Source organism: Cinclus cinclus, chromosome 23 (assembly GCF_963662255.1).
Source record: "Cinclus cinclus chromosome 23, bCinCin1.1, whole genome shotgun sequence".
NCBI classification, from domain to species: domain Eukaryota; kingdom Metazoa; phylum Chordata; class Aves; order Passeriformes; family Cinclidae; genus Cinclus; species Cinclus cinclus.
The window spans coordinates 4,208,257-4,232,139 of NC_085068.1; the positions used below are offsets into that span (position 1 = coordinate 4,208,257).

The 23,883-nt window shown below is 38.4% G+C and overlaps 1 protein-coding gene across 3 annotated transcripts in view; it reads left to right on the forward strand.

The window, feature by feature from the left end:
* VPS13D (vacuolar protein sorting 13 homolog D) overlaps positions 1 to 23,883 on the forward strand; it is a 96,580-nt gene that overhangs the window by 38,173 nt on the left and 34,524 nt on the right. For all 3 annotated transcript variants that reach the window (XR_009933917.1, XM_062507744.1, XM_062507745.1), the window contains exons 40-64: positions 471 to 576; positions 902 to 1,054; positions 1,661 to 1,796; positions 2,792 to 2,839; positions 3,597 to 3,747; positions 4,391 to 4,601; positions 5,714 to 5,961; positions 6,611 to 6,802; positions 7,356 to 7,482; positions 7,955 to 8,097; positions 8,943 to 9,073; positions 9,323 to 9,498; positions 9,614 to 9,737; positions 10,322 to 10,557; positions 11,324 to 11,432; positions 12,048 to 12,208; positions 12,553 to 12,661; positions 13,439 to 13,618; positions 13,870 to 13,986; positions 14,216 to 14,365; positions 14,525 to 14,674; positions 15,490 to 15,586; positions 17,172 to 17,320; positions 19,688 to 19,822; positions 20,167 to 20,334. Coding sequence is in view for 2 of the 3 variants with exons in the window: in XM_062507744.1 (XP_062363728.1) it covers positions 471 to 576; positions 902 to 1,054; positions 1,661 to 1,796; positions 2,792 to 2,839; positions 3,597 to 3,747; positions 4,391 to 4,601; positions 5,714 to 5,961; positions 6,611 to 6,802; positions 7,356 to 7,482; positions 7,955 to 8,097; positions 8,943 to 9,073; positions 9,323 to 9,498; positions 9,614 to 9,737; positions 10,322 to 10,557; positions 11,324 to 11,432; positions 12,048 to 12,208; positions 12,553 to 12,661; positions 13,439 to 13,618; positions 13,870 to 13,986; positions 14,216 to 14,365; positions 14,525 to 14,674; positions 15,490 to 15,586; positions 17,172 to 17,320; positions 19,688 to 19,822; positions 20,167 to 20,334 (3,707 nt within the window). In the remaining variant the exon portion in view is untranslated. The remainder of the gene's footprint in view (positions 1 to 470; positions 577 to 901; positions 1,055 to 1,660; positions 1,797 to 2,791; positions 2,840 to 3,596; positions 3,748 to 4,390; positions 4,602 to 5,713; positions 5,962 to 6,610; positions 6,803 to 7,355; positions 7,483 to 7,954; positions 8,098 to 8,942; positions 9,074 to 9,322; positions 9,499 to 9,613; positions 9,738 to 10,321; positions 10,558 to 11,323; positions 11,433 to 12,047; positions 12,209 to 12,552; positions 12,662 to 13,438; positions 13,619 to 13,869; positions 13,987 to 14,215; positions 14,366 to 14,524; positions 14,675 to 15,489; positions 15,587 to 17,171; positions 17,321 to 19,687; positions 19,823 to 20,166; positions 20,335 to 23,883) is intronic.

A 23,883-nucleotide genomic window follows, 5' to 3' on the forward strand; every position in this document is an offset into this window, starting at 1 on the left:
AAATATTTCTACTTGTTTAGGCTTTGAAAATAAAAGTCTCTTTAAAGGGGGCACTGGCTAACCCAGTATTTGTCACATTAAATGCAGTATGAATGTTTGTTTAGTATTTCATGAACATTTGGGTGTTCATAAAAGGTTTCTAATTATGCTTGGGTTTTTAGTTAGATTTTCTACATGTTAGGCATAACTGGAGGCATATTATTTTATAAGACTTGATATAAAGAACCAAAAGAACATGTAGATTAAGCTCAGTTCAAGTGGGGTTGATGTAGGGGAAGAATATCTGGTTTTTACTGTTCCTGTAATAGTTACTAATTCTAAAAACTTTGTATGTAATCTGATGTTCTGTTTCTTTGTTTTTCTTCAGTTAGTGCAGGTTGTGGTTCTGCAGCCATTATATCTCATGCCATGTTAACATCTGATGAATGTTTCTCATGGACATTCAGCCAAGTCTGTGTTCTGTTTTGTAGCTGAAATGAAGACCCCAAAGCGCAGGCAGCCCTTTGTCCCCTTTGCTCTGAGAAATCACACTGGGTGCACGCTCTGGTTTGCCACCCTGACTACGACCCCAACCCGGTAAGGAGCTCTTCAGAGATCACTTCAGACATGTTTGTCTGGCTCCTCTTCCATGTCAGCCAAACCCTGTTGGTTTCAGTACTTTTGTTTTGCAGAGACATGTAGGCAGCTCCCAGTTTTACTCAATTAAGAACCTCTTTTTTTTGGCACAGAGCTAGTTTTATTATTAAACAAAATTTTTTTTTTTTCAAGAGACCTAGCACAATGTGAAAACCAGTGAAGTACATTCATGGTGTGAATGTGTTCACTGCAGGACTGAGTCAAACTAAAAAGCACTTGTAACTTGAAGTAGTCATTTTGTAAAATGCTGTGATTCTCTTCACAGGGCTGCGCTGTCTCACAGTGGGAGTCCAGGTGTTGTTCCTGAGGAAAATGGGACATTGCTGGGTGATGCCCATAATGTCAGTGAATGGAAAGAGGTTATCACTGGGGAAGAGGTTCCATTTGAGTTTGAAACCAGAGGGAAACTCAGACACAGGTGAAGGGGCCAGGCCATGAGATGTTCTGACAGTCTCATATATGGAACACAAACGTTCACAGTTGTGAGGGCACTGGCAGGTGTTATATTAAAAATGAATTTCTTTAAAATCTTAATTAATGTTAATTAGTGTTCAATCTTGTTAATGCTTAGTTTCTGTTTTTAATACTCTTGTATGGAGTGAAATTCTCATTTCTCTGGTAAAGCTGCAGCTGTTGCTGTTGGTGGCAGCTATTCCTATATGTGAGTTGGATCATTATAAGCTTTTAGAAGGATTTGGGGGCCTGGGTTACAAATCATTGTCCTTTATTTTAAAGGGACTGTTGGTTGCTATCAGAGGTAAGAAATAGAGCTTGTTAACAAATATGTAGCACTCTTTTTATTTTTGCAACATTAATTATGTGTCTTTGTGTTCTTAGGAAAGGTGGAGTAATTTGACACAAAATCAGGTCGATCTATCCATGAAATAGAAAAACTTTTGAGATTTTTTAATTCTTTAGTGAGATTCTTTTAACAGAATCCAGAGAATGTTTGTGGTTTGACCTGTTTGGTATTTAGTCTACATAGCAATGCTTAATAGTAATTTAACCTGATCTACCCTGGTAGGCACACACATGATCTAAGGATTCATCAGCTGCAAGTGAGAGTAAATGGCTGGGAAGAAGTGAGTCCAGTGTCTGTAGACAAAGTTGGAACATTTTTCCGATACGCTGCACCAGATAAGAATCCCTCTTCTCATACTGTAAGTTCTGATTTTGATTGTTTTAAAAGAAGATCTAAATTAGTAGTAATGATACCTGCCACATATTGATCTAAAAGCATCTGCTCTATGAGATTGTCCTCTTTCCAGTTAGCCTGGATTGGGAGAGCTTGGAGCTGCTGGGTTCCTAACTGTGTAACCAAAGCACAGCCAGAGCAGTCAGCAGTTAATCTGTGCTTGGCAGGCAAAGCTTCCAGTGACAGAACAAATGTATTAGTGACAGGCCATGCACTCGTGGAGACTGAGCTTTAAATCAGCCCAGCATTTCAGCAGCTACTTTTATTTCTTTTATTGCAGGAATGCTTTTCATGTATTTAATTTGCTTAAAATAAACAACACTGGCAATTTCCTGTAAGCCTAGGGATTGTTTTTGAAGTATGTGGCTCTGTAGACAAAATATACTTGTCATGAAGGGAAAATGCAGTTGTAATAATCAGCAGGCTGGCATTTGGTGGAGGCTCAGTGATAAAAATGATCTTGTGGATTTCAAGACTAACCAAGTTTTGAGACTAGCTACTGGAAGTTGTTGAGCACTGGACAAATAGAAGGTTGAGATCTTTTTAATATAAAACAGAATTAAATTAGATTTGATACTGCTGACAAGAGCCACTGGTCTCTTTATTCAAATTTTCTGAAGTTTTAATATTGAACCTAGAAAGGGAACATCTCTCAGTAATTTGAAAATTGAAGGAAAGGGGTGCAAATTACGAGATTATGATTAGTGAGAACTGCTGTTCAGCAACATCTCCTGTAGAATTTTTCTTTACAACAAACCCTCCTTAAGCTTCATTTATTTGCAAAGCAGTATTACAAACAGGCTTTGCTAATCTAGTTCTGACATGATTCCAAGCTGTATTGAAGATCAGAAACACAAAGTGATGAAAATTTATTCTTCTGTGGTAAAGTTTTGTGTTAAAGCTAAGAGCAGTATCTTAAAAGTTGAACTTCTTTAACCTTCTTGTTTACTTTCCTCCCAGCTTGGAAGCCCAATAAATAGAACAAATATAATACATCCACAAGTCTATGTGAGTATATGTTTTCATTTTTTTGAGAGCTGCTTAAGTAAGAGTAGGAAAACTGCAGATTAACTAGTTTTCCATCCTTCTAGAACCTTTTCAATTAATGGAAACAAAATTTAAGTGAACAAGATGCACTTTCTAATCAGAACAAATATTTACGATTCATTGCTCCTCACCAGTATAAATGTTTGAAAGATGGGTCTTAAATTCCAATAATATGAATTCTAGCATGTAAATACATACTAAATGTTGTTTTCAGGATCAAAGTGGCAATGACTTGGTGTAAAGTAGAAGGTAAAACACTACAGTAGAAGGGCAGCTATGACTGAACAAAGTATGAATGTGTTAAGAAAGCTCCACCTTATGTTTTCAGTTTTAAAAGATAGGAATGATGTGTGTCTGGTAATTATATGAGGCTTAGGCTTCAAACTCCATGGATTTATTAAATAATGTAATAGTGGTACGATGTGTAAAGTTCTTCTCTTAGGATCTGTATTGCTCTTATTTGAACTTGAATAATTTTGAGAAAGATAATGGAGTTAGTGGTATGTGGAGTTGCTTTTTCATAATTTTTCTGTGCTTTGAGGAGGAGGTACAGGATTATAAACCACCATTATGAAACTAGTTTTACACCTTATGAGTCGCACATGGTTGGATTCAGTTAGCAAGTTTTTCTCCAACAGTTAGTGCTTCATAATAGAGGTGTCCCTCTTCTAGATATATTCATTACCTGAGCTTTTTAATGCTTTTAAATATCTTCCAGTTTTCTTCATTGCCTCCAGTTCGTGTGGTGTTTGAGGTCACCATGGAGGGGAGTGCCCGGAAGGTGATAACAGTGCGCTCAGCCCTGATGGTGAGGAACAAGCTGGAAACTCCAATGGAGCTGCGACTGGACAGTCCTTCTGCCCCTGACAGTGAGTGCTCTACACTCCTGGGACACATATTCCTCTAGCATTCCCTGTATACTGTGGGGAGTTCAGCTTTCTCCCCAGGAAGATGCAATGCTTCACTATCTGTAATGCTTCACACCAGAATAGTCCTTCCCTGGACAGGATTTGGATCATGTTAAGAAGAAAACAGTGAGCAGGAGACTAGACAGCCCAGTAGGATTTTTGGTTTTGTTCACATAAACAGGGAAGGCTGAGACTCTGTAAAGACTGAATGTTATTTCTCTATGTAGCAAAGTTGTCTCTTTAGCAGAACTGTAGAGGGTTTTGGTGTTACCGTGCAGTTTTATTGTAGAAATGTAATGATACACTGATAATGTACCCAAAATGTTTGAAGAATGAGGTTTTTGGAACAAGCATTTTCACTAAAGAATTTGAGTATCAGCAAGTTTTTAGGCTGTTTCAGGTTTACACACTTAAATTAGTCTGCTGCTAGTTTGTTAATAGAGCTGAAATTAATAGGTTGGATTTTGAAACATGCATAAAACAGGAAGTGATTTACATTAAAATTAAACGTATTACCTTAAAAACTTGACACTTACTGCTACAAAATTTTGTGGTTTTCAGTAAAGCAGCCTTTTGATACATACGTTTTCTTCTCTGGTTGCAGAGCCTGTAGTCCTTCCAGCAGTTATGCCAGGAGATTCCTTTGCTATTCCATTACATCTCACATCCTGGCGTTTGCAAGCCAGGCCCAAAGGAATGGGAGTGTTCTTCTGTAAGGCTCCAATTCACTGGACTGATGTCCAGAAGGCAGCAGAGGTGTGCAGCAGCAAGAGGGAGTGCCACTCAATGGAGTCTGAAAACAGTCGGTTTTTCAGGTAATGAAAGCCTAGTTCTTTTTCTGTAAGCTCTGGTAAATGAAATCCTGTGAAAGTAACAGGAAAGAAAATGCTTAGAGTTGAAAGCTGCTGCAGTTTAGTGGGATGTTTTATTGGGTCTCTTGAATAGTGAGAAAGCAGTGAAGTGTAGCTGCTGTGGTTCTGCAGGGCTCCTTGAAGTTCCTCTAACAGTGCCTGTTCAACCTCTGACAATACAAAGCACACTATGAATATTTCTTGTAAAAAAAGTTGTTAAGAGAATAGGATGTGAACTTACATTAAATGAACTGCTCTGTGTCACTGAGGATAATGAATGATTTTCCAAAAGATGTTCACAAATACTCATTCTTTGTCCTCAATGTCCTCTGCTTGGTTCTGAGGCCAAAAATGTCTCTGCATAGTGAGGGCTTAATGAGATTTTGTAGTTTTCTGGTATGATTGATTTAAGGTTGCTTGGAATTTAGGAAATACTAGGATTGGGGTTATGGAAATTGTGTCAGGAAATGACCTTTGCCCACTATATAGTTACTGCTCTGTCTCAGTTTCATACTTTATTTCCTAATACACTGTTTTTGAATGTGTCACAGGGAGCAAAATAAAGAAATTATTTCAAATGAAGGTTTGCCAACTCAATTTTTCACCTTAACTAATGGAAAACTTAAATGTCAAGTGGTCAGAGCAAGAATATATCTAATGGGAGGAAGGACATATTCAGCATTTGTGTTCAAGAACATGATTATAGTTTAATGGTTAAAAAAATATCTTTTTAGTAGCAGTTAAGAGCATGCTTTTGCAAGTTTATTGAAGTTGGTTTTAAAGGTGATAATCTCTACTAGCCATTTTCTGTTAGGTCTCTGAATAGACCAATTTTTGGGGAGCTGACTTTAGTCTTTGATTAAAATCAGAAGACCCATGTTGTCTTAATGTCAGACATGAATACAAAATAGCTTATAATAATCTACAAAGTGATTATGCAGAGAACAACTCTAAATGCTGTTTTTCTTAGCAATCCTGAAGTTAGAGCATCTTGGAGGACTTAGTGCAATACAGAAAGACAGAGTTTAATTGTTCTATCAAATTCATTGACTTCTCACATGTGTTGGCATTCCCAGGTTTTGTGTGGCTATAAAGAAAGAAAACTACCCAGATTACATGCCTTCCAGCATCTTCTCTGACAGTGCTAAGCAGATTTTCAGGCAGCCTGGGCATACCATTTATCTCCTGCCAACGGTGGTAATCTGCAATCTGCTGCCTTGTGAGCTGGAGTTCTACGTGAAGGGTTTGCCCATCAGTGGGACACTGAAGCCTGGCAAAGAGGCTGCCTTGCACACGGCTGACACAGCCCAGAACATTGAGCTCGGTAAGGCTCCTGCTCAGGGACCAGTGCTGCTCCTCCCTCTACCTCCAGGAAACTTGTTTCTGCAAGGAACTATGGCACAGAATGGCAAAAGAGAGAAATAGAAAGCATTTAAATGATGATTTCATTGGGTTGCAGGGCTTCTTATTTTTAATAATGAAGTGAACACATTGAAAAAAAACCAACCCAGTATTGCCATCATTCCTCCAAATCTGTCAGCTGTCACTTAAAGTGGTCCTTGTTCAGTTCATGTTTTCCTGAGAGTGGAAACTGATGAGAACAGTGGTAAAGAGAGGGATAAATCAAAACCTCCTAATATTTTGTGTGGTTTTGCTCTTTTTGACAGAAATAAATGGTGTTGAGAGGTTATGTGGAGTTATTTAACACTGGCTAGATATGTAATGCCTAAAGCAATAATTAACCCTAAGCTGGGTCCCTTACAGAACTTGTTTTGCTGTTTGTGACTTAAATTGAGGCGTTTCTTCATGAGGTCAGAGTTTAATATACTGTGCAGATTTCAAAGTTGATCAAGGTGAGCTCTATGAAATATTTAGGGAGATCAAGTTATGAGAAACACCAACTTAAGTGCTTATCAAAACCTTGTGTTTGTGTGGTGATGTTTTATTTTGCTCTGCTTTGTTTTGTTTCATAGGGGTATTGCTAGAAAACTTCCCAATCTGCAAAGAGCTGTTGATTCCTCCAGGGACACAAAACTACATGGTGCGGATGCGACTGTATGATGTCAACAAGAGGCTGCTGAACCTGACCATACGGATTGTGTGTCGTGCTGAAGGCTCTCTAAAAATATTAATTTCAGCTCCATATTGGTTAATCAACAAAACAGGCAAGTTCTGTTATAATCATGAAGTGGGAAATAAGGATTTCCTGTTATTTGGATTCGCTTTCTAAACAGATAAAGCTTTTAAATGCTACTGTAGAGGAATAAAGGTTTTAAGAATTTATATTTTTAATAGTGCCAGCAGCTACTGTTTGATTACAGCAGATAACTTATACATTGGGTTGCTATATTACAGGTTTTCAAACATGAGCTGTTGTACCTCCTAATAAATCAATATGGTTTAGATCACTGCTAAAAATTGTGGTTTTCAAAGACTGAAATGTCTTGAGAAGGCAACAGGTCTGAGTTGCAGTGAGTCTGTGTGACTTCCACTGGCACTTTCAGGTCTGCACAAACCAGTCTCATGACCTGCAGCTGTGAACAACTGTTTTAAGAAGATTAGATGAAGAACCAGAAGGAGAATTCATACACAGTAATGGCTAAAATAGGACAACAAAAATATCTTGAGTTACTTAATTTAAATTTTTACTGTTCTCATTTTAATTTGTACAAAGGTGATGTGTAGTTTAACACTCCTTTCTTCTCTGTTTACTTAAAGGATTGCCACTTATTTTCAGACAAGATAATGCAAAAACAGATGCAGCTGGTCAGTTTGAAGAGCATGAACTTGCTAGAAGCCTCAGCCCACTGCTGTTCTGTTATGCTGATAAAGAACAGCCAAACTTGTAAGTAAGAAGAGCAATCAGGAGGAACTTCACAGAGATGAAAGAATTAAGATGACCTGTGAAATGCTTAAGTTATTTAATACTGTGTTGAGCATATTGGATTCTTAGACATTTCCTACCGAAACCTCTTTGGTTGGCCAATTCTGTTGTGTCTCAATTTATTCCAGATTTTATTTTTTTTTTTTAATTTCAAGGATAAAAGACATACAAATGCTATCATGATAAATCAGTTTGGAAATTGCCAAGCTTTTTAGAGAGCATGGCCATTGACTCCTTATGAATGTGTTGAAAGGACTTATGGCAGAAGTGCAGAATGAGCCTCTCAGTAAGAGATTTATCATGGCTTCAAATGCTTCTGTATCCAGACACAGATGTTCTTTTTCTGTCTGGGCTTGTGTTTGGTCAGCAGCTTCATCTTGCTATCTGATCCTTCGTTTAAATGACTAAACCTCTGTTTTCTTCTTACCCTTAGTTGCACAATGCGGGTTGGAAAAGGAATCCATCCTGAAGGTATGCCTGGCTGGTGCCAGGGATTCTCCCTGGATGGTGGTAGTGGTGTCAGAGCCCTTAAGGTGATCCAGCATGGAAACCGGCCAGGCCTCATCTATAACATTGGTAGGTGGTGATGGGAGCACTGGAAAACCCTGCAGAACTCCTGGTGAGATGCAATGGCAGTGACACCAGAAACAGAACAATTGCAGCAGAGAAACAGATCTTCTTAAAGGCTTCTGAGGGTCCAGACAAAACCATTAAACAAAAGATAATACTCTTAAGTATTTTTATATCTTCTGTTTTGAACTTTATTAGCTTAAAAATTAGTTCTCAGTTATTTTTAATTTTGCATTTCATCACTGAGTGTTAATAACTGCACTGTCAAACTGTTCTGTCTGCTGTGTTTTTATTCCCTCTCTAAGTTAATTCCAAGTACATTCTAAATCCCATGACATTACTCTGAATGTTTTGATTGTCTGTGTACTGTAACTGTTCAGCCATGTGCTGCTTCTGTGGGTTTTGGCTGGTGGTGCCTGCCTAGGCTGATGTGCAGGAGTGCAGCTTCTGGATTCCTTGTGCTCCTGCAGTACAAAACGTACAAGCAGGTTTTAGTTTTTAATTAAATAAGAGTCTGGAAGTTTCTCCACAGTGATTGTCAAGGAATTTTTTGTATGTTTAAAAGCAAAATAATTGCTTGCATTGATATACTTGTGATTGGGAATTGTTTTGGGGCTTTTTATCTTCAGTTATCTTCCGTATCTAAGTTGTATTTGAGAAACAGAGGATAGCAGATGGCATAAGGTTACATGTACTGTTTAAAATAATGTTCCAGTGCAAGGCAGTAGTATGGCACAAAGACTTCATCTCAGGAACCCAAGAAAGAACTTGTGTTCTCTGAAATATATTATGGCAGCTGTCTTTTTCTTTTGTAAATAATAGCTGTATTTTCACCTTGTTTTTATTGCTAGGTATTGATGTCAAAAAAGGCAGAGGCCGTTACATTGACACCTGCATGGTCACCTTTGCTCCCCGGTACCTGTTAGACAATAAATCAAGCTACAAACTGGCCTTTGTTCAGCGGGAATTTGCCAGAGGTCGGGTAAGAAGCTTCCTGGGGTGACTTTTTAGTGCAGTACTGTACTTAGTCACAGCATCTGCTCACCAAGAAGAGCAGGCATTGTTCTTTAAAGTATTGTTGGCTGGTTATGAGGATCTTTCTCATTATTCCAATAGCAGCATCCACCTGACGGAAGAATGGCTGTGTTTATATTTTAGAGGTTTATAGGTTAATAGTGTTTTTTTCAGCGCTGGGATTATTTACCAGTTATTTACCAATTCCTGTTCTTAGGGAACGTCCAATCCTGATGGCTACATCTCCACCCTCCCTGGTTCCAGTGTCGTGTTCCACTGGCCACGGAACGATTATGATCAGCTGTTGTGTGTGAGGCTGATGGATGTCCCAAACTGCATTTGGTCTGGCGGCTTTGAGGTCAACAAGAACAATTCATTCCACATTAATATGAGGTAGCTGTGACTTATATAAATCTTCTGCAGCTGCTGTGTTTTGATAGAAGCAGCTGTTTAACACTGCGGATAATGCAGATCAGAAGTTTACCTGTCTTATGCTGTTCCTGTTCAGGGACACCCTAGGAAAATGTTACTTCTTAAGAGTAGAAATTACCCTCCAAGGAGCCACGTATCGGATTGCATTCAGCGACACCGACCAGTTACCACCACCCTTCCGCATTGACAACTTTTCCAAGGTAAAAGAACCAAGCCCCATATTTTTTCCTTTACTTTTTTTAGTAAAAAAGTAGTTCTTCTGTATTTGTTACAAGTGGGAGTTGACTAACTTGGGTAACGAAATGAAATTAAGGTCTGTGTATTTGTCTGTAATAATTGTAATTTTCTGAAGTTCTGGTAAAAGTTGGTAGCACACAGCTACATTAGCTTTTTCAAATAATAGTGGTAACACGGTGGCTTTCATGAGTGCTTTAAAAGTCTTAAAAGGAAGAGAAGTATCACCAATGAGAGGGATGGCATTTAACCTGTTCTAGTCTCATAATTTAGATTAGCAGGATTTGAGATGCTCCAAGGGCCTGCAGACATTTTGAATCACAGATGGCAGATAAAAGCAAAGACGATGTTTCTCATCCCTTTAAGACTCTTTTTACTTGAGACATGAATGGAAGAATATGCATATGGAAATTATTGGGGGGGCAGGGGGGAAGAAGTGATTTGAACATGTTTCAGTCATCAACTCCTGGTAAATGAGCAAATGATAGCAAGAAGTGTGTCTCATGAGCAATTCCTGTACGAACAAGCTCTTCCTTCCTGGCTGTTACAGGTCCCAGTTGTGTTTAAGCAGCACGGGGTGGTGGAGCCCAGGCTCTCCACTGATGTGAAGCCCATGACCTCTCTGGATTATGCATGGGATGAGCCAGTCCTGCCTCCCTTCATCACACTGACAGTGAAAGGAGCAGGCTCCTCGGAAGTTGTCTGCTGCATGAATGACTTCCAAGACAGCAAACAGCTTTACTATGAAAACTTCATCTATATTGCTGCTACATATACGTTCTCAGGGTAATTCTTTATATCTTTGATGGAAATACTTTTTAACATTCACATTAAGCTTTAATTAATTAATATCAAATTAGTATTCTCTTAATGGTTACCATTCAGAAGTTTTTCACATGGAGTTAAACCTTTGTCTGTCTTGTCACTAGCAGAAGAAATGCCAAATTCAGAAGTTGCCTGGCTGTCAGTAATTTGTGTATTTTACTTCATTTGGGCACAGTACCTTTGCTTTAGAGATGCAGCTTGACACTGTTTATTCTGTCACACAGTGAGAAGGATTTAGTATGTGGCAGCTGCTGTGACCCCACTATGTGGTGTCAGAAGAGTCAAGATGTTTGGGGTCCCTCTCTGGGGACTTACTGTCTTTTGGTGTATAAAGGACACTTTACCACAAATCACCTGTATTTACAACATGCCTGTGGGGTTTAAGCTTGCAGTAGTTTATATGCTACTGGAAACAGCTCTGGGAAATGGATTCAGGGCTTTGTTACTTTCCTCAATATGAGATAGAAAGCTGTCTTTTAATTAATCTGTTTTGCCTGTGAAGTTCCTAGTTCAAGTGAGAAATCAAAGCCGCTTTTAAGAATGTACTCAAGTTAGGTTGCCTTGGTAATTCCTAACAATAGGGGATAAAACCCTAATATAAATGTTAGTCTGATGGGCTCTATTGGAAGCGTAAACTTCCAGTTTGAATTGTGGTGCAGATGTAATTCATGCTACAAAAGAAGCTGCTACTCTGAACAAACGTTATGCTGTTTTCATGGTGTTCCAGGTTACAGGAGCCAAATGTAAGACCAGTTACTTCAAATAAGGATGCTGCAAATGCAGAGCTTGTCCTTGATGTTTCTCCAAAAACTCAACGAGTTTTGCTAAAAAAGAAGGTACCAGGACACATCTGACTTTTTTAATAATACTGTTCCTATGTGGTGAAGTAAAATTAAATGCTGAAAGAGGGACAACATTAAAAAAAAATCAAACTTTTAAAGGGTAGAGAAAGATTGCAATGTGATAGGTTATTTTGAATTGTGGTGATGTTTTTGTATAAGACTTTTATAAGGGTAAAGGTGACAGAAAAGGGAATTAGAATAAAGTAACAAGAAAGGTTGCAAATGCCTCCAAGACGACAGAATGTGGTAGTTGTGTGTTGGATAGTCTCATGAAGTTACAAGGTAGGACATGCTTCCTTTTTGGGAGCATTGGAACCCAAGTCATCTATTGCTGGAGCTCTTAACAAATAGATGCTTTGTTTAAAGATTGCTGAAATTAATGAACAGCTTTTAAATGCAGCTCTGCATCTAGCTGCTATTGTGTATTCATTGAATATCAGAGTTCAATCAGAAGCCATCATCCAAACTAGTTCCTAATTCTAATTCCGGGCTGTGAAGTTAAATATATACAAGTCATTCCAGGAATTACAATTCAAAGCCTCTGATAACAAAACAGAACAAAAATACTTGCTCTGTACTGTACTTAAATGTTGAATTTATCTGTAACAGGAGCCAGGCAAGCGGTCCCAGCTCTGGAGGATGACAGACTCAGGAATGCTTTGCCATGAAGGTTCTTCAGTTCCTCATAACCCCCACAAGTCTTCTCCTCGCTCCGAGGACTCCAGTATGATTTTAGATATCGCAGGCCTGGCAGCTGTCACAGATAACAGGTATTGAAATACAGTTCCTCAGGAAACTGATGGGGGTTTCTAACAATGTCTTTGAAAACATACTTCATATGGCATTCTCTGAATATGGAAAGACATTGTTCTAAAGGCATGTGAAAGAGCTGGATATTAAATAGTTTTATAAAGTATCTCATGATCGCCTGTGTGACTTGGAGATACCTGTAAAAGCATGGCTGATGCCTTTGCAGCAGGTGACTGTTGACAGAGCACTTCAGAAGAGAGATTAGGAAAATGAGCTGGGGGGCAAAATAAATGTTCAGCATTACCACAAGTGCAGAGTAAACGTTCCAAGGTGCATCCTCTGAGCTCTGGGGCTTCCCCTGCAGGTATGAGCCCCTGATGCTGAGAAGGCCGGATCAGCGGCGCAGCACAACCCAGACCTGGAGCTTTCGGGATGGGAAGCTGACCTGTGGTATCCATGGCCTTGTTGTCCAGGTCAGTACTGATTATCTGTTGAACCTGTTGTGTTGGTTGCTGATGTAGATGACAGAGTCATTTGGGCTTATTGAAGTGAACTAAAAGCTTTGAGGAAAGTTCAGAATACAGAGCAAAGCAAACTTGAGCAAGCAGTTTGTGTTTCAAGTTTATACTTGAATGTTCTTACTAATTTCAAATAATTGCACTATTAATTAGAAATTTAAAAAGTATTTTAGTTAGCACTGTGATGTTGCATTGATCACTTTGTGATTAAATTACTGCAGTTATTTAGTTACTATTTGAAGCAACCAAAAAAGCTCTGTATTGCTGTCTTTAGATGGTGACTCAGTAAGGATTTACATTCTCATTTACAGGTCCAGGGTTTGCCTTTTAAAAAGCTTCCTATTATTTTGGAAAACTTTTCAGGAAGGACTTTCCAATGTCCCTTGATGATGTGATAGCTTCAATTTTTAACATGCAGTGGGAATACTTAATTCCCACTTAATTATCGACTACCCACCTAATTATCAATTACTTAATATTGATCTTGGCTTCTTTGGCTTCTTGGCTTCTTCTGTTGATCTTGGTTTCTTTTATCTGGCAACTGATTAAACATGAGTTAGCAGAAACTTCAGTAATATCAAGTAAAATGCTGCAGAACTGCTCTTCTTTTAGTTCTGGCAAATATGGAGAGGAAATTAAAACAGTTTTAAATTAATATATGTAATTAGTTATCTGAAGTGTTTACCTATTAATTGCTTAATTTTCTTTCCTTACTCTTTTTTCTTTCTCCAGGCAAAGAGAGGAATACAGGGTCTTCATGATGGAGCTGAAGTTGTTCTAGGTCCTGATAACTCACTTGAACTTTTGGGGCCAGTTCCACCTGAACAACAGTTCACAAACCAAAAGATGAGGCCTGGCTCAGGAGTACTGGCTGTGAGAGTCATCCGAGATGGGCCAACTAGAGTTCTGCAGGTGACAGTCCTTCATTAACTAGAATCTAGTTCCATTCTTTGCTTTTACTGAAAATACTGTTGCATCTTTAAATCCATATGAAAAGCTGCCTTTATAATGACATTAAGGGGGTGGGAATATCATAAGCCAGAAGTAGTTACTACAAAAGTTTTCCTTGTCCTCAATTTTTTAAAAAGATTATTTGCTAAGGTAGGACAATATAGCTGTTATTTATATATAGGAAAGAGATCACTGTAGTATTTTTTTTTCAGATAACTGATTTTAACCAACGTAGAAATGATCGTTCATTCAGTGAAGGAGAAGAACTTCCAGTTACAGAACAAGATCTGCGCAAGTTCAAAAATCCAGATACAGAGCAGGAATTAGAAGTAAGATATGACAACTAGTACTTGTCTTTTATATTTTAATTTTCCTTTCTAGATTTCAGGAGGGGGATGACTGTCAGCAACCTCTCTAAGACTAATTGTCAGTGATCTGCTCAGTCTCTCTGGAGATGATCCTAAAAAAATAATTTCTTGGCAGAAATATGTATTTGATATCACAAGTTTTTTCAGTGTTGGTTTGTTAGTGGTGGGTTTTTTCCCCTTCTTTTCTCAGGTGCTTGTGAAACTGGAAGGTGGAATAGGATTGTCTTTGGTCAACAAAGTCCCTGAAGAGCTTGTGTTTGCAAGCCTCACCAGAATTTATGTCCACTACACTCAGCTCTCAACCAGTCAGGTGCTAGAGCTCAGTGTGCATGATATACAGGTATTTGCCATTTTGAAACTCATTTGAAATTCATTTATTCATGGGTCTTCTTCAGTTTTTTGGGTCATGGTAGGTTTGAAAGATGTTTAAAGCTGTGACTGAGATTTTAATTCCTAAATACCACTGGAGTTTCAATTCTGTTTTCTGTCCATTGTGTAGGTGGACAACCAACTTATTGGCACCACACGGCCTTTTATGCTCTTTCTGACGCCCAGGATGAGTGAGAATGAGCCCCTGGACCTTGGGCCTGCTGTGCAAGTCAATGCCATGAAATTTCCCAGTAAAAATGCACTGACTGATATATACAAGGTGAACCACAATGTTTTGTTTGTGTAACACAGATACTACTTTGCTTCCTGTTCTTAATTTTTACTGGTAACCTGAATTTGGTGGTTTGTGAAATATACTTGTAGAATCAGTTCTGAAGCTTAAAGGACACAGTGTCCACCTTCTCACGTTCATGGTGTTTAAAGCTACAGTACAGTGATGAACAGGGTAATAAGCATGATTAAAAATGTGACAAAGTCAGTCCAGACCCCTGTCTGTCCAGGTCTGTGACCTTACTTTTCAATACAGTTATTCTCTCCTGAGAACTGTAGTGTAGTGAACCAGAATATCTATGCTTTGCTCTTCAGGAGCTGAGTACAATGTTATAAATTCTCTCTGATAAGCTGTTACCTTGCTGCATAAACCTGGTTCTGTGCACTGCAGCCGTTTGGAAACGTTGGCTGTAAATTTATCCACCAACTGTGGCATGTACTGTGAGGGCAAAACTGAATCGGTTGTCAAGATTTACTTTCTCACTTGGAATCTTCACACGTGTATTTTGACTCTGTTTTGAAAAGCAGCTGATTTTAGTGTTGGAAATGCAGCTAAGATTTTGAAGTGTTAGGATTAGGTAATGAAGCACAATGCCTTCCACAAAATTGAAATCATCATCACTAGATATAGATAATTTAAAGTGAAGAAAGCTACCAAAGACATTTTGAAGGTGGGAGTCTTGCTACAAATCCATGAAAGTGAAAAAATTCTGTTGAAATAGAACACGTTGTCCTTTTAAATAGCTTACATGGATTATATTTCTGGTGTTAATGCTGTAAACTGAGACTTGTTTATCTCTGTAGCATCTGATGATCACTGCCCGAAAGTTCACAGTTCAAATTGAGGAGAAACTGCTTCTGAAGCTATTGAGTTTCTTTGGCTATGACCAGTCGGAATCAGGTGTGGTATAAAATTGTGCAGCCCAGTTTTCCAGTGTACAGAAATATTATGATCTTTGCATATAAAATTAAGTAGAAAACACCAGCACACTCCTGGCTGTGTGGAACCTCCCACTCTTGAACAGAGCTGGAAATGCCTCAGTGGCCCCTGAGCAGCTGTTCATGGATGTTGTGCCTGTTGCAGAGCTCAGGTGATGGCCCAAGTACAGCCTGTCTCTGGAAGGAGTTCAGTATTCATCTTCAGTTCCTGTATTTGGATTTATCTGAACTGGGATAAAAGAAATTGTGTCATTAATTTAGCAAGCCACTTTGTTTAGTTTGTTTATTTAACCCAGGGCTAGAAGTGGGGTCTGTGTTAATTTGTTCCTTGGGCAGTTCCTCTTGCTTCACTGCAAGAAAATTTTGTCTGACCTTTGTTGTGGCATCCATACCCCTGGTTTTAATTGTAATGTAAGTTTTCATTCATTCACTGAGGCAAGACAGACCTTCTCAATCTTCTGATCTCATAGATGCTATTCTAATCCTCCTATTTTAGTGTTTATCTGTGCTTTGGAAACTTTCTGAAATGTTTGTTTTGGAGTGGCAATTGAAAAAGTCACTTCTATTATGCAGTAGCCTGTGTACTGTTACATAATAACTGTCACAGGAAAATAACTATTTTTGGCATGATTCCAAATGGGGCCAAGCCTACAAATGATGCTCCAGAGTTCTGTCTTGCTAATCCACAGTATCCTCTGAATTGTCTCTGGAAAAATAACAGTGTTCCATTTCACAGAGGATTTACAAGCTTAGATTTCTGGTGATGAAGAAGTACTAAAAATTTTGAGTTTTGCTCTTAGCCTTTTAACTAATCTCCCCTTTGTTCTGGCTTACTCTGTTCCTTTTGCTCTTTTTTTTTTTTCCTGGCTTACTGTATATTATTTGTAGTTTATCTGCTGATGCCATCCTAGATGCAGACAAAAATAATTTTCTCATTTACAGTTATCATGTTTTATTTTATTTATTGTTCATAAATCTGAATCCATAAGATGTGGTCATCTTTTGTCTTTGCCCTGCTTCCTCACACCACCCAGGTGCTCTTACAAATAACATGAGCCTGTTAATGAATTTGAGTTACTCTCCATGTAAATTGATTTACTGGATGCCTTCCATGTAGGCATGCTGTCCATTGTGTAGTGAATATTTGAAAGCATGCTTTGTACATTATATTCCTAGTTAAGTGTGTAAGGAATTGTAGAGAAAGTAGAGGGAGGAAAACAGGCTGTAAGAGTATGACTGCACACTAGGAAAATTGCATAGTCATGTGTTATCTCCTTGTTTCTGTGTGCTGTTCAAGAGAAATTAGAAGTGAGATTAAAAGCTCAAGTAACAGGTTTTAGAGATACAGAGAGATCTGACAGAAACTCTTGCGTCTCAGAGGTCAACTTCGTGTCACAAGGCATGAGTAATTCTGCTGGCTGCACCAGCAGTCACACATACTTTTCATTTGTGCAGAGAATTGTTAACTCTTAACAGAGTGTGCATTCCTAACCCCTTATTTATTTATCTTTCATTGGATCTGATTCCTGTGTTTTGTCTGGATGCAGAGGTTGAAAATTATGACGAAAACCTCCATGAGAAGGTTGTTGAACAAGGTGGAGGACAAAAACGATATTACTTTGAAAATCTGAAAATCAGTGTGCCTCAAATCAAGTTGAGTGTTTTCACTTCCAACAAGCTCCCTTTGGATCTCAAGGTACATTTACTTAGCTTAATTTCCAGTCTCTTCTGTAATAGTCCTTCATTTTTGCAATTTCAGTTGAAGCACAGCCAACTGGACCTAATGACTCACTGCTTTACAAAGGACCTTAGTTACAATAATGAAAGTGTAAAGAGCTTAAAGGGAATTACTATCATAAAATAAGAAGTTATTCAACTTAGAGAACAGAAATACAGGACAACTCTGAGTGTTTTCATCCAAAAAGTGTTATTTCATTGGAACTGGAGAATTTGCATGAGCACTGTGCAATATAGTCAAAAATTAAAGTGAACTGAGGTTGAGTATGAGCTTAAAGTAGGTGGGAAGTCTGGTGTTTTTCATATGGTCATAAATCTGGCACAGTTGATAGGTGAACCAGGGATTCCAGATTATGGCCAAAACATAATCTCATCCAGTGTTCCCATATCACGTGTTAGGACCTTCCTGACACAATAAAGTGGCAGCAATCAAATCAGCCACTTCAAAAATGATTAATTTAATATTTCAGTCAGAGATACTTCAGTTCTCTCTGAGCTAATACAGCTACTTCCCTCCAGGGCAGGAGAGTTGAAGCAAAACCTATCAACCAAACCATAAAAAACCGTCCCCATTGTGGAGAAGCGGAGCTGCTGCCTTTTCAAAAAACCAAAACTGGGACACCAGCTGGGCTTTTTTGTCCTTGATATGAAGGACATCGTGATGAGCAAGCTTCTGAAGTTTAGTGTTGTGTAATGAGTGTCTGTCATGGAGTCTTACCAAGATGATCCAGAAGATCACCAGTCCTACATTATTGTGTTCTTTTTACAGAATCCTTGTGCTGAGGACAGTTCAATAGCTAGTTGGGATATTCCTTGGCTGTGATATTCCTAGTTATAACATCCCTTAGCTGTGATATTCCTTACTGCTAAATAATAGCAACAGTGTCCTGAATATGTAGTTGCACTTCAGCTTCAACATGAAAACCCTTGTAATTCCATTCACTGAAATGCAGACTGAGGAAACAGAGCTAGTGGTGAGTGCCTTTAAGAACCCAGCACTGTGCACTGGTCTGTTTGGATTTTCTACCACCCTTGGTATAGGATTGCACATGGATCCATCTTGGCAGCCACCAGCAGTGTTCCCAAGAGAAAACTTGGCATATACATTTTCCCCCATAATGTTAACAGTCCCTGCATATTCTGGATATTGACTTTCACAGAAAGAGTTCAGTTCAGTTCTGTAGCACAGGAAAGTTCAGGGTAGGAGGGAGAGAATAATCACAGTAGAGCCTTTGTGGAAGTTTTTCTAACTACCTCTAATGTTTCTGGCTTGGACATGGCTGTCTGGTAATTTGGTGTAGACAGATTATTTTTATTAGGTACCAGTATTAACAAAGTTGCCTCCTATAATATCTGATAGTTAAACAGGAAATTACTTCCTACCCAAGTGAATAATGAGGACTACTCTGGTTGGTCATCCATTTACTGAAAAAATAAATAGCTCTTTTCTTACTTGCAAACTTAACTCAGACCTGTAACTTGCCTTAATTGCCTGCAGATGGCACAAAAACTCGTGTTCCTTATACCAGGCAGCTTTGGTGATCAATGTGTAAAGGTAAAACATCAGTGTGAGGCTTCTTGCCTTCTTCAGAGTTGATGTTGTTGAATGTGCAGATGCCATTATCAAGACCTGAAGAAGAAGGGGCCTCTTTGTGTCTTAAAAAATTAATTTTCTTCTCATTTTTTTTTCAAAATTATTTTATTTATGTGTATCTCTATTTAGATGTATAGCTTTTCCACCTTAAATGTGTTTTTTTTGTGTATAAATTGTACAAAGTACAGATGGCCTATGAGCTAATTACAGTCTTTGTTTTCTTCCTTGAAAAATAATGGGAAAACCTAGTTTAAAGAATTTCTTTAGACCACATAAATGAGCCTTAGGCTTACAGGAAATTATGTATGTTATTCTAGCTCATCCTGACACTTAATCCCTTCACAGAAGTTCAGCAGGGTGGAAAATAGCCAGTTTTGTCAAGGAGATTCATTTAGGGTTAGAGTTCAATTGAACATTAGAACAATATAGCATAGTTATATATGGAATCTTAAACACGTTTTGGTTTGAAATATTCCTATCAAGTGTGGGAAACAGATTGCATTGGGAACTTAGTGACTCTTGAGTTACTGAAAAAATGAAAGTGCTAAGAAATTATCAATGCTTAGAATTGAAAGGTTTGTGGGTGACTGCTCTCTGTGTCAGAGTGTCCACACTGCAGTGGTAGGGAACTCGAGCAGCTTCAGAGAATTTTGGTTTGTTGCCCATTTAAAGGATGCTGTGATTGAGAAGCAGAGAGAAGAATTACAATGGCAATATCTTTTATTTACTCAGGCCTTGAAAAGCACACTGGGGTTCCCTCTGATCCGATTTGAAGATGCTGTGATTAATCTGGATCCTTTCACTCGGGTCCATCCATATGAAACTCAGGAGTTCATCATTAATGACATTCTGAAACACTTCCAGGAGGTCAGTGGGATAGACATTATGTTGTGGCACAGGTTGAACTTCTCTTGGTTGAGGAGTTCTCCACTGAGGATATGCAAACTCTTTCCTGACTATTAAGTGTTAGTGCTGTGTTGCTTCTTTGGTGTATGGAGAAGTAGTATCCCAGAATAATTCTAAGAATACACTGCATTTTAAGATGAAACTGTTATTAATTTTACAGGTATTTGTGTATTGATTTCTTTAGTAAACCTACCTGGGTTGGCATAACCTTCTGTTGAGGGTGGGATTATTTTTTTTTTCCATCTTACTTGCTGGTGTTAATGTGATCAATAAGAAATACTTCATTCTTCCTCTTAATTTTACAGGAGCTGCTGAGTCAGGCAGCAAGGATTCTAGGTTCTGTGGATTTCCTTGGCAACCCTATGGGTCTACTGAATGATGTTTCAGAAGGTGTTAGTGGACTTATAAAGTATGGCAATGTGGGTGGTCTCATCAGAAATGTCACTCATGGAGTATCAAACTCTGCTGCAAAGGTAAAAACTGTGATATTAAAGCTTGCTATAACACCAAGGAAAACATAGGCAAGAAGTCAAATAGAACTATTGACCAAGTTTTAATTGATTTCTGTCCTGTTTGTTTTGTAAAAAATGGTATTTGAAGTGTAGATTATTTTTTCCTTAAGTCCTTTCTATATATCCCAGGGATGCCAGAAACAGGAGTCAGTGGACTCAAAGCCCTGTTATTGCTGTACAGATAGTTGCAAGTTGAATCAACAGTTAACCAAAGTGAGAAATGTGAGAAATAATTTGCTCTTACATGCAAATGAGCAAAGCTGTGTTAAATTATGTATACATAATCTACCTATAGAGAGCACTAGAGAAAGGTAGAGTATTTAAGGAGTTATTTATTATAGCAGGAGTTGTTGGCTGTTATTTTTGAGAAGTGATTAAGATAATGTGAATAGGCTGACACTTGAGGTTTGGGGGGTTTTGTGCCACATAGCAACAAACTAAGGAATTTCTAAATTGCTTTGTATTTATCTGTAGTTTAATTCCAAAGTCTCTGCATGGTGAACATTCTTTTGTCCTTCCTGATAACAGCTGATGGAATTCAATTATATCAGTGAAAATAACTGTATTTAGTGTCCAAGAGAGGGATGACCTGAGGCAGGAGTCAGAAATAGGAAGCAGTTTGGATCATGGTTGATGCTGTACTTGATACTTAGCAAACATATGTTCCTGAAATGTTTTATTGCATACCTGGTATGTCATCATGAGCCCCTTCACGGGTACAACTGCAGTAATTCTTTTTTGACACAAGGACATGTTGGTAAGTTTGGTTTTGTGAAAATTCTTTACTTTCTGTTATTATCATTTTCCTAACGCGTAATTTTGTATGTGTGTATTGTCAGACTTCATCCTTTAACAACCTTTCCCACCTGTTTGTATGCAAGGAAATCTGCTTTTTCCCCTCCTTAGTGAGAAAAGGTAATTCAGAAGATGTGAAATGCAGAGTCTGTGTAATTACAGAGAGCTCAAGACTAACATTATCAGACCTAGTCCATCACCAAGTGCAGAGCTGGATCTGACCCAGAGAGCTGAGCCATGAGGAAAGATGACATGCACACTTTCTGTCATAATTATCTTGTTTTTAGCATTAGCCTATTTTGCAGAGTTTCAAGAAATTCAAGCAAAATACTATATTGAAATTCCTGCCTTCACCACCTAGTAGGTGGTGCTGTAATTCTCAGCACTGCAAATGCAAGCAGTCTGGTAGAAGGCTTGCTGAGCTTCTGGAAGGCAGCTGTATCTGTGTGCAAATGAGTACTTTTGTCCATGGTTTGTCCTCGTGGTTGTAGTCTCTGGTGACCCATCCACTCCACCCAATAGAGTATGTTTCTTTAGAGTTTCCTTTCTATAAAGTGTTGTTTCCTCATCACAGTCACATCTGCAGCAACAGTCCCATAAATCTTCCTTTAAAAGGCACGAGCCTTCCTCTGTTTCCCACAAGGGCAAGGTCATTCTTTGAACTTTGGAGTCATTTGTAACCAAGGGGGTTGTGAAGGAAGATTTTCAAAGGCAGAAGGGCAGTTGGATGCTGAACTCCTTTCAAAATTCAATGGGCCTGCTTCCCATTTATACCTTCAAAAATCACCCCATGTACTATTTATTTGTCTTCACAGGTATTTTTTTTTCTTTCTCCTTGATATTATCAGAAATGTCTCTGTGATGCAAGTCCCACACAATTCCCTTTTCAAAGCTTTTTATATGGTTTATGTGTTTTTGGAACAAGGAGAGAAATCCATATTTGATGAAGTTTTAGTAGTACATTGTGGAGCTTCTTGATGAATCCTCCTTCCAGAGGTTGAATCTTAATTCTGCTGCACAGAAGACAGTGAAAATGCTCAATGATAAAAAGGCTCAAATAGTCAGGTTGAATTCTTCCTTATGTGTTGCATTGCTTTCAGGCATTTAAATCTGCTCAAAAACTAAGCCAGGAGTGTCCATCAGATAAAGAAATTGGCATTTCAAGTACAGTTTGGGATGTGTTATGTTCATGGTACACCACAGAAATATGTCTTTTACTGTGTCTTCTACCTTGTGTGTGCCTTATGAGTGTGTCTAGAATATGTGAAGTATTGGTAAAGGAAATTATGTGGAGAGAAAAAACCATTTGAGTTAGTCAAGAGAAACAAAACTGAAACAATAGGTTATTTTCATCTTGCTCTTGGTGCTCTGGGAAGGTATTTTTAAGTGTATTTTCACTGCATAAATTTTCACCTGATTCAGCTGTGCCACAGAGGGCTCTTGTCTTTGCAGCTTATTCTGTGGATCTGGTAACTAAAGCAGCCAAAACTAGAGGAGCCTGTGTCCTGCACAGGCACTGAGGGCTGGGAAAAATCTTCATTTTGGTTGTTTGACTACCTGACTTAGGAAGTGTCTTAGAATAAAAATCTGTCCTAGATTTTAAGGTGAGTTAGCTATTAAGGTGTGAGTAGATAGATAAACAAAGAGTAGTACTATAATCATGGCTTTAAAAGTAACACTGCTCAACTGAATCGAGAAGTAAGCTATTGGAGTTGTATCTGGTTTTGTCATTTTATTGCTTTTCTATTTTATAGTTGTGCTGATTATCCCTGTAATGGCTTTTCCATGCATTTCAGAGCACGCAGTGGGTAATGCCTTCTTTCAAGTGGAGAGCTGCAGTGTATTTAAATTGGCACAAAACCTTAGGTTAAATAAAGTTCACGGCAGACAGTTTTGTAGTTTTTATCCCTTAGAGATTCCGAGTTCTGTATTTTAAAAAGTTCTTTGATCCTAAATATAGACACCAGAGGGAATTTCATTCCCTCTGAATGGAGCCTTCTATAGTTGCCATATGCATAGAAATGTCTCACATACTTTTTTTATTTCCCCTGTTAGGCATGATAGAACTAAACCCTAAATTGTTCCTGTTTCAGATGTTTCAATTAGAAATTAATATTGAACACTGAATAAGCAGCTGAACAAAACTGTTCTGTAGCTTGTGTTCTCCAAATGGAAAAGTGTGGTTGTGTCTATTACTAGCAAATAGGTGTTGTGCTGACATAGTATAATTCCTCTGACAAGTTTCACAACTTGTCAGTACTGTATTTAATGTATTGATTTCTTTCTACCTCTACCATGAATTCTCTTATCTTTCAGGAATTATGAGCACATAGTAGGGTAGCTGTTATGACTCTGAGGTTAGGATTTAGGATGGAAATAATTGGTTTGTACCTCCCTTCCTCTTGAGAAAAATAATTTCATGAACTTCATGAAAGACCTTAGTTTTCATATGGAATTTTGAAGTTTCCAGTTTAATTAGGCTTCTTAAGGAAAGGTAAACCATGGTAAATGGTTTAAATAATAATAGCCGGTAAATCATTCACAGCTGCATTTCCCTGTTAGGTTTTTGGGAATCATGCAGGGTTCTGGGAGACAAGCTTTATTCCAGAAGCAGGCACCTGAGATGCCAAAACTTCCCTAGACTGGAGTTGCAGCAAATTGCATTTGAGTGTCTGTTTTCTTTTATTGCTAATGAACCTTTCTGCCCTGGGCTTT